General features: G+C 43.3%; 1 protein-coding gene across 2 annotated transcripts in view; it reads right to left on the minus strand.

The window, feature by feature from the left end:
• The window catches only part of SLC7A11 (solute carrier family 7 member 11), a 58,105-nt gene extending 47,065 nt beyond the window's left edge, over positions 1 to 11,040 (minus strand). For both annotated transcript variants that reach the window (XM_009978301.2, XM_086611282.1), the window contains exons 1-3: positions 10,764 to 11,040; positions 7,656 to 7,782; positions 3,487 to 3,602 (exon numbers count right to left, since the gene is read on the minus strand). In XM_009978301.2, coding sequence (XP_009976603.1) covers positions 3,487 to 3,602; positions 7,656 to 7,782; positions 10,764 to 11,040 — 520 coding nt within the window. The remainder of the gene's footprint in view (positions 1 to 3,486; positions 3,603 to 7,655; positions 7,783 to 10,763) is intronic.
• Between the last annotated feature and the right edge of the window lie 4,493 nt (positions 11,041 to 15,533).

The raw sequence follows: 15,533 nt of genomic DNA on the forward strand, positions 1-15,533 counted from the left end.
CACCATGCTTTGCAGTGGTGATAGGCATGGTGACGGGATGTTTCTTCATTGGAAGAAGCAATAAATATGGAGCAGTCTACCAGCTTTCACTTAAAGAGGGAAATTAATTGCTAACTCTCTCTTCTAAAAAGACTGTCTTCAGCATCAGAACAGAAGTGAACAGCATCCCTTCTGCTTTTTGTCCTGGGGCTGTTGTGTCCAACGAAAGCAAAGCTGGGCATTTAGAAGGCTTCATCTCCGTTTGCATTTTCTTCAGCTGTTCTGCCTTATGCTGGGGCACATCTAGGTTCTCTCTCCTCTTCCTGGCTACTTATTTTCATAAAAATTATAGTACTTGGACATCTTTGAGATGTCCGCTCTTCTCTCAAGTACAGATAAAAAAGTTAATGGCAGATGACAGACAGACCGAGATAAGCATATCCAGTATTTGTCTAGGTTTCTCTTCTCGTGGAGATTCACTCGAGAAATACCAAGGGAACAAAAGTGATTTCTAAGTTTGAAAGGAACAGACAGCCTTTTCTCCAGAGGTTCAGTAAACTGGGGTATCTGAAGAGAACCTCCACACAAGCATCCTTCTTCCTAATGAGCCACTAAAATGTTCTGACTTTTTGGTTGGTTGTTTTTATTTAAAAAAAAAAAAAATAGTTTGTTTAAAAAGTGAAAGCACCATATCGTGGAATAGAAAATTTTCTTCTACAGATTGCTTAAAATTCCTCAGAACAGATAGGATTTCAAGGGGAATTTTGTGGCCAACACATACTTTTTTCCTCTAAATAATAAACAAAGAATGAGGTTTATTTTTAAAGGTCACCATCTCCAGTAGTGCCATTTTAGCTCTCATCTGATCTACATCTTCTCTGCAGCACCGTTGTTCCTTTGTCACTGCAGAGGCACCAAGGTGGAACGTTGGGAGCAGAACGGGCTGCAGCCCCTCTACAGGAAGTCCTTGTTTGCAGCTCATAGAGGAGTAATAGTATTTGCCACTCCCCATCATAATCCTGGTTGCATCCATCTCAGGCAACCTTTTAGTAATAGGCTTAAATTGCAGAGGTTTAGGTGGGGAAAAAAAAATAAATTAGAAAAGCTGTCTTGTGACAAGGATAGAAAAAAACCCTGGGCTACAGTATTAGGTGAGGCTTTAGCAACTCCCTCACTGGAGGTTTTAAGAGCAGTTTAGACAAACATCTGTCAGAAATTGTTTAGATACGCTGATTGTGTTTGAGGGCAGGGGATCACCTGGAGATTTTTCAAAATCTCTTCCTGCCCTTTCTAGTATGATCAGAAATGACAAGGTAAAACTACAGAACAAAGTCTCACTCAAGGACAGTGTTTAATGGTGCTTCCCACGGCCTTTCCCCTGCGCAATAAGGACAGGGATGCAGTGAGCGCTCTGTCAGCAGGCACAGGAGGGAGAAGGGACCAGGAGTGAGTAAGAAGACAAAAGGCATCTCAATTCACTTCCTGATTAGCTTAGAATTTTCAGTGGAAGCAAAGGCTACCTTTGGCACTGTTAAATTGGATTATAAGATCTTCGGGGCTGCAATGTGTCTGTTCAGCTCAACAACACCTCAATCTTACCTATCACTCGGCCTACATGCAGAATACAAAACATTCATAAAAATTACCACCTCAATTCTTGCTGTACAAGAATAACAGTCACACACTCCGGGATCCTTAAGTGCAGCATATGATCAAAAACTACTACAAATGAAACTCCACTGCAGAGCATACTGCAAAGAACAAAGACAACAGCCTCTGCCTGACATGTCGCTGTTTTCCTCAGCGTTGTCCCATTCACCACGACAAACTTTTTTACAAGAATCCCTTCTTTTGGTGAAACAACAGCTCAGCCTACCTGTGCCGTACAGACCCACGCTCACTGTACAGAGCAGTCTGCTGTGAACTCTTCTCTCCCTTTAGGCTGCAATTATTTCAGCATAACTCCACCCCCCTCGCAATGCTACTTCTTTGTTTAATTACTTTGCAAAGCCCTGGCTTATCACACAGATTTTCAATTAAATTAAAAGCAATAAAAACCTATTTCAAATTGTTCACTTATTGTGTTCGAATCACACACACTTAACAAAACGCTTTGATGGAGTCCTCACTTAACATTCCTTCCGTCTCAGTGACCTTGAAGTTACTGAACATCTGTTTCACCCTGATCTTGCATTGAAATATTTTAGACAGATGTAGCTATAAAAAGTCATTGACCTCAAAATTCAAGCCCTTAATTCAATTATTCCTATGAAACCTATAGTTTGTGCATAATTAAGTTAGAAAGAAATGTGGTCACATAGTGATTTTTTTTTTTTTTTTTAACACTCCTGGCAGAAGGGAAAGCTTATCAAGAGAGCTCCCACAAAAAGCCACAGTAACCTGGAGACTGGAAATTTCAATGTCAATTGAACTCCCTAGCCCAAAGAAAGAAAAGTCATCTGAACCTATTATTGTGCAAAACTGAAGGAGTCTCCTGTGTGCCTTTGATCATTTTGCATGTCTTAATTCCTTTTTCCAGTCCCTTTGTTTCCGATATGTGCACTGACCAGATTGAAAGGAACGATCTGTTACTAATTACTCAGGTCTGCTCCACACTCTCCTCCCAGCACAGCTGGGAGCCTGTACACGTGTGCAAGGAGCATCATCACCAGTGACCAGACAGAACTGGAAACAAACCTCTTCTAGAGGGACAGGCACACTGCTCCAGAGTCCCATTCGCATCAGGATTTGTGCCTTCCCATTTCACGCAGCCTCCCATTCCAGCCCAGGTATGCTGTAAAGCTCCTGGTCTCAGGGTAGGCTCCCTCCTTCCACTGGCAATTATCCCTTCTCTGTAATCCTAAATGGTCCCTTTTACACAAAATGCAAAGTTAGCAAGAGTAGGACAAGCTGCTGGTACCAGACATGTGTTTGCACCAAACTGGACACCCTGCTCCCAAAGTCATCGGTTGGGTTCCTGCTTCCTGAACTGCAAATGCCTCAATAGGTTTTATTGCTATGAAGGACAGAGTGGGACCAGGGAAGATGATCTCATGTTGCCTGTGCTCCACTCGAGAGAACTACATTTCTTCATGGCATCATACTTGGCACTCAATGGCCTCCTAAAACTGAGGTAGAGCACAGCACTTAAAATCAGGTAATCATTCTTCTGTATTTCTGGCACTGGTTCACCATCTCTTAGGGACTGAAATTGCCTACACAGAAGTAATGAGAGTTCTACCATTAATTCAAGTGACAACAGAATCAGCCTTGGCAACAGATTTTTCCCTGCCATTAATAAAGTCTGCTATTCTTTTTACTATGTATGTTCACAAACACACATAGCCAGGCAAAAAGTCACGCTGACGCCCTTGGCACTGTCATTTTGTAATGATTCACATCAAACAACTACCTGTTCAGCGTGCAATTACTTCACCCCTGCCCCACCGCCACCCCCCCCCCCCCATCATCTTTATCCGTCCCTGAAACCTAAAATTGGATACTTACTGATGCCAACAGCTGTAATAAGTTTAATCGCAAGTTCTGGGATTTCACACTGCATAAAGAAAGGTTCCAAAATGTAGCGTCCAAATGCCAACGATATCACAGCTGTGGCAGCAGGGCTAGAATAAAAACAACAACAGCAAAAATCACAAAATTAATCTGCAATAGTATATAGGTAATATTCTCATGGGATCATGCTGTAACTTTACTACCACAGAACTGTGAACTGTATTTAATTTTGGTGCCTGCTTGTAACTATGCTGCCACGCACCATGATTTCTGAGTGCAGCAGGAAACCACGAGCAAGTTCAGCTTTGCTCAAGCAGTTCTGATCTTGACAGCAACCCCTCTTACCAGGATTGGTTTTACAACTTCCACGTTGGGAAGCAGACGTAAACAGGAAGGAAAGGTATCAACAGAAATCTTCATTCACTCGCTTGAAGCAAACATAGCGAGAATTAGATTACATGGGCAAAACCTTGCATAAAAGTCGTTGAGGACTGAATTTTAGTGGCCAGGTATATCTCATCCCTCAGAGACACAAGTGAATTAATTTCAATCAAGCTGAGAATTCTGCTTTACTAAGCATCCATTTAGGCTGTTACTAAAATCTGACACAATGCAAAAAATGAATGAAAATGGAATTTCCTAAAACGTAAGCAGAACTTGACTAAAAACTTCCTAGCACTGCAAGTGAGAGTAAAAATCCTCAAAGCACAGAAAGCGCCTACCATGAAACAGAGAAATATGAAGAAAGGCAGGCATGCAGTTGTTGCATTTACAAAATTGAAATATTCAGAATATTTGTACAGCCTTTCTCTTTGAGAAAAGCTGAATGTTTTCCAGACGCCTTAGCACTGACACATATTAACAGCAAGTTACCCTGTGCCTTGTATCAGACACTGTCTGAATATTACAGTTCTTGTGATCTGTTCAAATTTGATTTGGGAGGACACTTTCAGCCTTCTTAGGACATTTGTGCTTCATCACGTGGTCACACACCATAGGGTCAAAAGGGCACGATGCTGCCTCAAAGGATTTTTGAGTTAAACAAGAGTCCAGGCAAACTTCCTGTGGAAAAATTCTACATTTAATAAAATATTGCCTCACCTTGCAGAATTTTAGTAAGAATAAAGTTGCTAAAAATGTTGTGGAATAGCATAAAAATTCTGGAAAGACGTTATTATTCTTCATGGAATGATAAGGGAATCTTCCACCCTTGAAATAAAACCCACTTTCTTAGCGTTATGACTCAACCAAAAGGTCACACATTGCATTGGACCAAACTGCAGACCAGCAAAGGACAGAAACATCTTTCTCAGAAAGTTTCTGTGTGGACAGGTGAGGTCTGGTGCTTGTGCAGTCCCCACGCACAAGGACGGGTCTTTTCACTGGCCAACAATTGGCTTTGCAACTTTTGCCTTTGCTCCCAGACCAAACGTCCTCTGTGCTGGACTTATACAGACATTTACTGACTTTACCTCCGTGAAATAGTTCTAATTTACACGAGAAGTTTACCAGGCTTCCGGCTTTTAAACATGGCAGCTGCCAACAGTAGTTTGAAGTGTTCTAGACCCGATGAAAGATCAGATTTTTGGAGCTTTCCCAGACTTTCTTTCTCAGTCCTAGCTCCTTATTCCAGAACTTGGATTTTTCCCCTCTCATTTTAAGAAAAGTCTTTTTAACGAGGCAGTCGCTGCTATTCACACCACTATGTTTTTAAAAACATAGCTCCTAAATTATACCTCTAATAAACAGCTGTGTGTCTCCTACTCCCCGGTTTGGCAGGAGATGTTGCTGGGCAGCGCAGTCGATCGATGGAGGTGGAAGCTGAAGGAACAGGGAATTGATTGCGGTCAATTCCTTTTGACTGCAGTCCTGAAGACAGACCGGCAGCCCCCTAACAACTGCATGTTCAGGAGCAGAAAAGCGCATTAGCAGCTTTCACTGAAGGGCGAGGAGCACAAAAAGCCACCGGAAAAGGAGCAGGGAGAGTGCCCCAGCACATACTGCAGGTGAGTGAGTCACTTGGCAGGGCACTCTCACCCAACCTGTGCTTAGCAACCACGGAAGTTGAGCACTACAGACAACATGTTCACACAGTTGTCTTCGCTTGTTTGAAAACTGCCTGCTTTTTTTTTTTTTTTTTTTTTTAAGGTATGTACTATACCGACAACCTGACTTTTGGGGAGAAAAAAAGTTCCTACTTGTACTAGATGAGGAGCAGCAGAGTGTAAGGCACATCTAAACAGCAGGTGATACTGGCCCGGTTTAATCAGTATGTGGGCAGAGTTTAAGTGTGTCCTAGACAGTAAAATAGTGGCTGAAAAGATATACGAGAGCAGGAAATGTTTTTGTTGCGGCTGCTCCACCAGCCCGTGGGTGTGATAATCCTGCAATCTTTCAGAGGAAAGAAAGGCCTCGCTGAGAAGTGTGTGTGCAACTTCATCTATTGAAAAAAAAAATCTAGATACATATTAGGTCTCATCTTCTTTGATAGCAGCAGCCAATTAGTTTACCAATCCAGGAGCTGGATATAAAACACTACACAGTTTCGGCAGCGCTGCTCTGATCATCACAAGTTATAACAAGTACGTCTCCCTCGCTGCCTCTCAGATTTGATGATTAAAGAATCCACTGATGTTCCTTCCCATGCAAGATGATTATTTTCTGGGTGTGGGGCAGATCACAATGACTAAGAGTGTTTTCATGACACTCCTGGGACACTGTCATGCGTATGAAAAACAATAATCTTGAGAAGAGAAGAATTTATGAAGCCTGGTTTCTGGTGGGGATTTGTGCCTAGGTTAATAAGGTCTCCCTGCCTAGTAAGGTGCAGGTTGAGAGCGAGATTTCTAACACTCTTCTGTCAATTCTGTGATGTGCAATGATATAGCTACCTTCACAGCACTGTGCTTCTCACAGTGAAAACACAGGTCTGCTTCCTCTGTCTGGTTTTCCTTGTTGGCAAAAAGTTCATACAGTTAAGATATCTGCTCTTTCATCACGTTTGATGGAAATTATGCAGTTAATTCAAAGGTTATGTATGGGTGGGGAGGATGTAAGGGACCATCTGACATACACAATGATTTCCTCCGGAAACAAGATGAGGATTTACGGTCTCATAATGACTCAGCACTGTCAGGGCTTTTAAACTCAAAAGTCTAGGTTGGAACTTGTCAATATTATGTAAACATAGTTGTGGGTTGAAATGAAGCTTGTGCTTTTGTGACTAATTTGCTGATTGCCGAAGAGAGGGGAAAGGAGTGCTCGCTAGCCTGAGGCAGGAATGGAGCATTCCCAAAGTTATTTTGCATAAGTGAGTTGCCCTGTTCTACATGTAACAAGCTCTCCAGCCTCAGCAATACTGTAAAAAAAAAATAAATAATATATATTAAAAAATAGAAATTCAAAGGGCCACGTTTGAGTTTGAGAGAAAGATCTATTTCTGTTATGAAAATTTATTTGATACGATTCAGTGATTCAGCATCCTCATATTGTGATTCACCTATACAATGTCAAGGGTTGCATGAGTCGCAGGCTTACACACCAAAACAATACTTTGGATATTTTAGATATGTAAGGACTTAATATTGCTTTATTTGGCCAGTTAGTGCTTTTCATAGTAATCAAGAGTTAAGTTCTCCAACACCCCACAAAAACAAAAAATGGGGACCTGAATTTACATATAAAGAATACATGCTGTCCCCAAATCTGAAAACTGCTGGACAGGAGATTCACCAAGAGTTATTCCTGTATCCACAAACAACTGCAACCGCTCCAAAAGCTAGTGCCAAGACTGAGAAAACGTAAAGGTGACTTCCCTCTTCCACTGTACTATACATAGGCATGGGTATTAGCATTATTAGTGACATTAATGGATACAGTAAGCTCAGCAAAATTAAAGCAAGTAGTTGAATTTGTGTGGCAGGCAGTTTTCTTCGAATCATTTTTTCCCCTCATACATGTACATATGTCTTCTTGAACGTTTCAATGCTGACGAGCAAAACAGCATTGTTAAATTCTCCAAAGCAACCATACTAAAAGAACACGGTTCATCAATCAAGATAAATTTGATTTGCTTTGTCCATTATGTATTGGAGATTTTTCTTTATGGTCGAAAAGTGTATTGCCATCAGAAAAGAAACACAGAAAAGCCACGATACACTTACCGAATGATGAGTAATTCAACCCAGACTCTCACAAAAGCAGGTAACGGGCCAAAGGCTTCCAGAATATAAGTGTAGTGACCACCAGATTTCTTAATGCACGTTCCTAATTCAGCATAGCAGAGGGCACCTGGGAGAATTAAACTGGCATCACAAGAGATATCCAGAAATATCTTTCAAAACATACGTAAGCTAAACAACGGAGCTGCTGTGGTATCACAACTATTTTTGGTATACTTTCATCGTTTTTCCCAAGCAAATTTGTGAATTTTAATTCATTCAGCTAGACTTGCAGGTAACCAAACGTATATATATTCAGTTACATTGACGTGTAAAGCCCCTGAACAAACTGTTTGCTATCACCACGCTGCATTACTCATCCGTATCTCACGAAAAGGGACAATAAAACGCTGTGTCACGCCAGCTAGCCTGGCTCCCCAGCCCGCCTGACTGCACTGCTAAGTGAAAGCCTTCTGACACACTTGCTTGTTATCAAACAATGATCAGCTCCTTTCAGTCTGGGAGATGCCTGGCTCAGCCTCTGAAGAAAAGCCTGAAAACTGTATTGCCCCTCCTTAGCCAAAGGCAAAGCAATGGACCAGCCAAAATATGGAGGCAGGAATTGCAGATTAAGATTTTCCTCAATAGTACTCCCAATGTCTTATATACAAAATTCAGGGGATGGCTTAGCCCTGGCTTTTCAACACTGGTGCAGTGTTGTTGGGTACTGCTAATGCAATGAAAGATCAATTCACTTCTGCATTGCTTTAAATACAGACCACTTCACGTTTTTATAACAGGAGGCTCGCTTCATCCTTTGGTGCATTTACATTGACTAAAATAAAACCCAAATCATCATCGCGTTGCTGCATTAGTTCATGCAGAAGTGGTTCAGGCCCCTTTGGAGCAAGTGCTAGCGGTGTTCCCAGCAAGCAGCAGCTCTCCAAGAGCTCCCTGAGGCTGCTGCCGGCACATCACATAGCCTCTGCCACTATGGAGCAGGCAACAGCACACTGCAGCTACAAGGATCTGCATGAAGCCTTCTTCACCCATGCACCAACTGCTACTGTTGCTTAATGAGCCATCATCCAGGCCACAAAGCCCGTGGATTCTCAGCTTCATGGGTGAACTGCACGAGTAGAGAAGTGTAGCACGTCCAACAAATGCAGGCAGCCCTTTTAGTGGAGTCTGAGAAGGCAGGTGATAACAGCAATAAAGTCTGTAAACACTGCATCACATGCAGTTAAGGCCAGCAACATATATGAACTCATTTTGGCTCTGCTCCCTGCGTGCTTTTATGCTATGGCACTTGAAGATGAAAACTACAGTTGTCAAAACCACACAACGCTTACCAGTCCATTAAAGCCATACCATGTTATGATAAATTCCATCCTTGTTCATTTGCTTTGTTTGGGGCTTTGCAAATACATGGCAGCTTTTATTTGTTATTCTTCAGCTTACCTGAAAATGTACTTAAAGGAATTCTTACAGCCACATTAAAAAAAAAAGCAAACAAAAAAAAGAGGCTATGGATGGGTTTTGTCTTGCCAGCCTCTTCTGTTGAGGTTTAGGATGAAATGAAATTGTGTTTCAATACATGTTATACACATGGCCTCAGTAAGACCTTAAGTGATCTTTACGTGTGATTTTACCATAATTAAGTCATGCAGGGAATTAAAAGCACCCATGGCATAAAAAAATATGGAAAAAAAACCCAAACCTGTAACAGGTCCATTCAGAGAAAGAGATAGTATCTTTTGCTGGGCCAAATTACACAGTTCTTCATATCTTGAGATTGGAAAATGACCTAGAAAATCCATCTCATAAAAGAGAGGTGTTTTTTTTTTTTGGTACAGACTTTACTTCACAGCCAGAAAATTGCTACTATTAAAGCCAAAAACGCAACACTTAAGCAAAGTCTGTTTTGACTAAATCCAAAGACCAAGGTCTTCTGACAGGGTTACAAGTTGTATCTGAGGTCTTTCTTTATGGGGAAATTTTGGTTACAGGCAGGACTTCCACATTTGTACAACGGATTATGCTACACATTGTACCAATACATTTAACATTTGACCTAAACGGGTCCTAACTTGCTTGCACTATCTCTTAGGCTTTTGTGGGCTTAGCCTGTAAACAGTCTGTGTTTCTTTTAAGCTCAAAGCCAATTTACACAGGGTGGCATTTGCATGTTCCACCTACTAAGCAGACACGTGTTAGTCCATGTTCGTCCTCCCTACCTCCTGCCAGAAAACAAGTCGTTTCTGTTCTAAATAAAGCCAATATTCATGTTAGTTCTTCAGCTTCTTTAAGATTAACTCATTAAGAAGGTCAACGGACCCTCTGTCCCACAAAGGCCAGGGTGGGGTTTTCCGCTCTGAACAGGGGCTTTGTGTACAGAACAAACGATCTGGCATTCTTCAGAATTTAATACATTTCAGAAATACACAAAAATTAGTAAAAACTGTCACGACAGGCAGGCCAGCAGCAAAGCTCGCATTACAAATTTGTTTCCACCCCGCTGTTTTTTGCAGCTCAATCTTTCAAAGCCACATTGTGAGTGAGGAACGAAGTAAAGAGCAGTAACACAAGACTGGGGAGTGGGGTCATTAGTGTTATTATTTTGCTTCTTTTCATGCCGATACAGCTTATGTCCAGCGGGAATTATTCCTCTCAGTCCTTGCTCTAGCCTTTAGGAAACTGAGTCGAGCTGTCTAAACATTTTGCCAGTGCTCGAGCAGAGTGACCCGCGTGCCCAGCTGCCGGGGGCCTTACAAGCGAGCCATAAACTACCTCTCACAGTCAGAAGAAAAACATTATATACACGGCACATTGTAGGGCATAAAATGGCCATTTACTTTTCCTGTTCCTTTAGGGACCCGTACGAAACAATAATTTACGCTGCCAATCTTTGCCGACCAGGCACCGGGGGGGCAGGTGTTGCCCACCTCCGCACCCTCCATGCAACCGATCACGCAGCAAAAGCCTTCTGTAGCCCTATTGGTGCTCAAGCTCCGCACTGTGCCTTGCTATCCAATAGTACAATCGGACAAATACGAGCAAGAATCCACCAGGCACCCCTCTGGACCAATTAGAAACTTTGAAGGGACTTACCGAAGAGTGAGAGGATACCGCACACTGTCCAGACAGTCAAGGACATGCCAACACTGCCCGTGTTCTTCAGGATGCCTTTGGGAGAGATGAAGATGCCAGCTCCGATGATAGTGCCAATTATGATGGATATCCCCCTCAAAAGTGTCACCTTCTTCTTCAGCACGACTTTTCCCTTCTGGGCTGGCTGTCCGCTCTCCATAGAGGGCAACCTGCCATTAGCTTGCCCCTGCAAGTAGCCCCCATTAGAGACAGAGGTTACAGCAGCTTTCCTAAACATGCTACAGTGGCACCGGCACACCAAGGGCGAGCGCAGGCTGAAAAGTTTGCAGCAGAAACTCAAGGTTGTTGTGTTGGTTGTTTGTTTTTTTTTTCCCCTCTCTCCGTAGCCAGCTACTCAGTCTCTGCCCTCTCTTATCTTTCCAGCTGCTCCTCCGCACAGGTAGCGAGCTCCTGAAGCGTACCGGAGCCTTTGCTGCGACCCGAGCCGCGCTGGGGAACACCTGCGCTTTCACACTGCGAGCTGGTACTGCCCTATCATTGGAAACCAGCTCAGCTTCCGCGTGGACTTCTATTTAAGCTCTTGTCAAACCAAGTTACCCCAGCTGAATGATGATGCAAATTCTCCAGGTTTGCATCAGCCATTTGAGAAACTCTGGCATTACTCAGCATTTCTCTTTTTTTTTTTTTTTTTCCCCTTTTTAAACAGTAGGGGCATGTTGCACAACCAACCTGAGGGTGGTGGAAAGAACAAAGCACTCGCAAGTAAACCGAGCCAATCAAGCCAAGCACATCACCCGAGACACGCTCCCAAATTTTTTATTTTTTTTTTTTAAAGCAACTCAGAGCCAGAAACAAAAGCCTGCCCAAACACAAAGCTCATGAGAGCGCAAGGGGAAAAGAAATCAAACAGGCTACGTCACCCCTGGGTCTAATCCAACTCCTTTCTGGAAAAACTCCTCATAACGAAAGTTAACTTCGCAGGGCTTAACTTCTTGTGTCGCAGCTGATCAGCCCCTCTCACATCTACGCTACTCACCTGGAAACCTCTATAGGGACTTGTGTGGATCTAAAGGATACATACAGCCCCCTTGCTCCCCTGCGTTGCCGGGCAACGCGCCCACATCAGCCTCAGGAGAAGCCGGGGTTATTGCCACAGCGCAGTCATTTTCACACGCACAGCGTGTTTCTGGGACGTCGGTAAGTGCTGCCACCACGACGCTTCCCCTTCGGAAACACCGCGAACGTTTACAGCCGCCTTGCGTGCGCCGTCGGGCAGGAGCAGGAGCGGGGCAACACCCCGGAGCACGGCATCTCCGGCAGCTCGGGAGTCACAAAGGGGTTTGCGCCTTATCGTAGAGCTTCCCTGACCAGATGAACAGGTAATGGGATGCATAAATACTTTCGTTTCACAACCTGGTCATTCAAATTCAAACCTGAGAGACAGAACTGTTGAAAAGAGGAGCTTTCTCATAAAATAGAGAGAAAAAAAAAATCAATATCCTTCAAGCACTTGTAACTTAATCGAGGGACAGTCTGTGCAATATATGCCAAAGGGGAAAAATCCTTTGTAGCATAACTATTGCAGCTGCTCGTGGCTTCAGATTAGATCAGTGCAAAGAGAAATGATTACTGCAGTTACTGCTTAATTAGAACCTAGGATCGAGGGGAGGGAAAAAAAAAAGAGACAGCAGTTAAAACATTTTATCATTTGAAAAGCAGGCGCTGAGCTCAGAGCACTACTGTGCTTTCACGTTTATGTGAGAAAGAGGAGAACCCGGAGTATTGACACACTGCAGCTGTAAAACTTGAGTGCTTTTAAAGCCCCGTATTTTCAGTTATAACTCACTGGTGATAATTTGCACTGAGATAAAAGAAAGCATTAAAAAAAAGCTTATTTGGTCGAAACACATGCAGGTTAAAACCAAAGCGATCGTAGCTTTTGACTATGCGCTGGTAGCTCTCTGTTTTCTGAAGACCTCCTCCTTCTCCCTCCACCTGCTGATGCGCACAGCAGCTCATCCCTCACGTCTCCGCGCACCTCACGCTCTCATCGGTCGCCGCACCACGTGCCCGACCTTTCAGGGAAGCCGTTGCCCCTCCACCACGTGCCATAGGTGACAGCGCAGACCGACCACGGGCAGGACCTCCTCTGGTCACTGCAAGGTCCAAGCCAATTTTCACGGCGCCGGTGACATGCAAAGCCATGAGTACGTGGTGTGCTGTGCAGGGCTGTTTTCCCCCCGATGTACGTTTCATGGGCTGCCCTCCCCCCAGTAAGATTATAAATGCCTGAAGGGAGTAACTAGATAAATCAAACCAGGAAAAAAGCATGAACCACAGAAGAGGGTTAGGCTGATGACCTTCCTTTTAATTTTCAAAGGCTGCTTAATGAAGAAACACATGACATCTTAAAACATCTACTACTTTAAGGTAATCATTCTTAACTAATGCTTACCCTTTGTTTACACAGGAAGATGGTTCCAAGATCAAACCAAAAGCCCAGTAACCTCCCAGATGATCCTGAGGCAGCTCCCAGCAATCCAGCTGTCTGCATCAGCTATTCAGCAAAAACACTGGACAGTATAATGGCTTTCAAATTTCATTTGACCACTAGCCAGAAGAACACATTTGCCCGTTGGACATAACTATTAACGCTCTCCCACGCAGGAAAAAAGGGTGCTTGCTTCTTCTGCGGTACAGGGATAACACGCATGCAAAGTTTCGGACCGTGTGAAATTCCCAGGGAAATTTCTAAGGAGGGAACTAAGGGAGGCTGGATACAGAAAACTCTTTTTCTTAAATACTGGCAGCTTGCTAGTGATCGCGTTATTTGCAGCCTTCCCAGCCAGTACTGTTGTGTACCCTGCTTCTCAATGCTATCCATTAAAATAAACAAAAATAAGGAGTGCTTTTTCTCCTTTAAGTTCAAGCTTTACTTCCAATTATCACTTCCACCCAGCATAGAGAATGCATCTTTGGTGTTGGGGGATCATTTGATATATTCTGGAAATTTCATCAGAACTCACCTGAGCTCAGTTCTGAGGAGGGCACGAAGCTGGAAAGGCCCATTACTGTCTGCTGTCCCCCGTTATACTCACAAAATCTGTTCCCATTATTTGCAGCCCACCAGCCACTTTCATTTGAATTATTCATCACAGAGGAAGGACTGTGGTATCACTATGCAACACACAATGCTCAGTGCCTTTTCACAGACCTCTTCTGAAAGCACAAGGCTTAAGCTCCAACACTAAGAACAGCCCTGTTCATCCATAAAATCCACTCTGAAAACAACAAAAAAATATAAGATACAATTTTCTTTAGACAGATGAAATTATTTGAAGCAACGTTTCTAAAAGTGATGCTCTGAAAACAAACCTTCAGCCTCTAATGGCAGCTGGCATTGTGCACGGCCTTTTATTGTTTCTCTCTGGTTGGTTTCATTTTCCCCCAATTCATAGACATTTTCTCCTGAACAAACATTTTAAAGCAAGAGAGATCATCACTATGAGATGGTTTCCTTTTGAATCTCACCATCAGCCCTCAACTACCTGTCCACTGTCTGTTTCAAACAGAAATCCTCATCGGCCAAGCCCACGAGTCCTCCTACACTTACACCCTGCAAAGAGCCAAACCACCAGCCGAAGGAGTCAGCTCCCTGTGCTGGCTGGCTGCTGCCATCGGTGGGCTCTGGCGACCAGGACTTTTCACAGTGTGCATAGAACAATCTTTCTGGCAGCTGCACTGCACTACTCCAGCAAATGAAATACTCAAGCACCATGGGGAATAAGGATGCTACAGTGTAGTATCTACTGAACATGCCTGATACGAGGCCACCCGTTTTTCACACTAGTAGAGATTATGCCAAATACCTGGACACAGCTGTATCTCCGATTCTAAAGAAGCTACAATTTCAAGATTTCCCCTGGGGAACACTGTGAAACACACACACAGAGCATTCCCCTTTATGGGAGCTCTACAACACACACAGAGCAAAGTGAAGGACCTAAAATTCAAGCCTGGACTTGAGTTTCCACTTCCCAAGCCCACAAAAACTCCTTAATTTGTAGGTGTAGCGAGCATACCTTGACAATCCTTCCAGGCATTTGTATATCAGCTTATTGCATCGAGCAAGTCCAAAGAGTCACAAGTCAAGCCTCCAGGCCACGCACTGCCACGCTGACTGGAGACGTGGGAATAAAAAAGGAAGTATATCAAGACTGAAGAGGCGAGGAAAGCCTCAAACTCTTTTGTGTGGGTGGCATGGCATGAAAAAGTTGTTTAGAAAACAGAGCTGCGTCTTCTCCGTATAATGCCGAGCTGTTTGTGAGCCTCGGAAAGCAACCCTGTAGGAAGGCGGTAGTCTGGTTTCAAATGTCAAAGGAGGGCAAAATACCTAAAAGTATTTGTTTCATGTAGATAATCTAGCATTGAAAATTTTGACCGGGGATTTTCTGGTCCTTTTTGTAGTGTTGAGAAAGTTTAAGTAGCATTGAGGTGAGGGGGGGGAACTCTGTAAGGAATTTAAGAAATAAGGTGTCATTGGGAATTAGGTGAGAATAGTATTATCATGAAGAATACAAAAACCTCAGGAGGTTGCGACAGGTTTTTAAGTTATAATGCAAATCTAGAACTGCGAGGAGACTAAACCAATTTGTTATTGTCTCTACTACAGGTCAAAGCTTTAGCTAAAAATGGAATTACTGAGAATGTTGGAGGGAGTGTTATTTTGCTGTCAGAGGCTCACAAATTACTTGCTTAATTATTTTGCAT

This window comes from Tauraco erythrolophus, chromosome 5 (genome assembly GCF_009769465.1).
Source record: "Tauraco erythrolophus isolate bTauEry1 chromosome 5, bTauEry1.pri, whole genome shotgun sequence".
NCBI lineage: Eukaryota > Metazoa > Chordata > Aves > Musophagiformes > Musophagidae > Tauraco > Tauraco erythrolophus.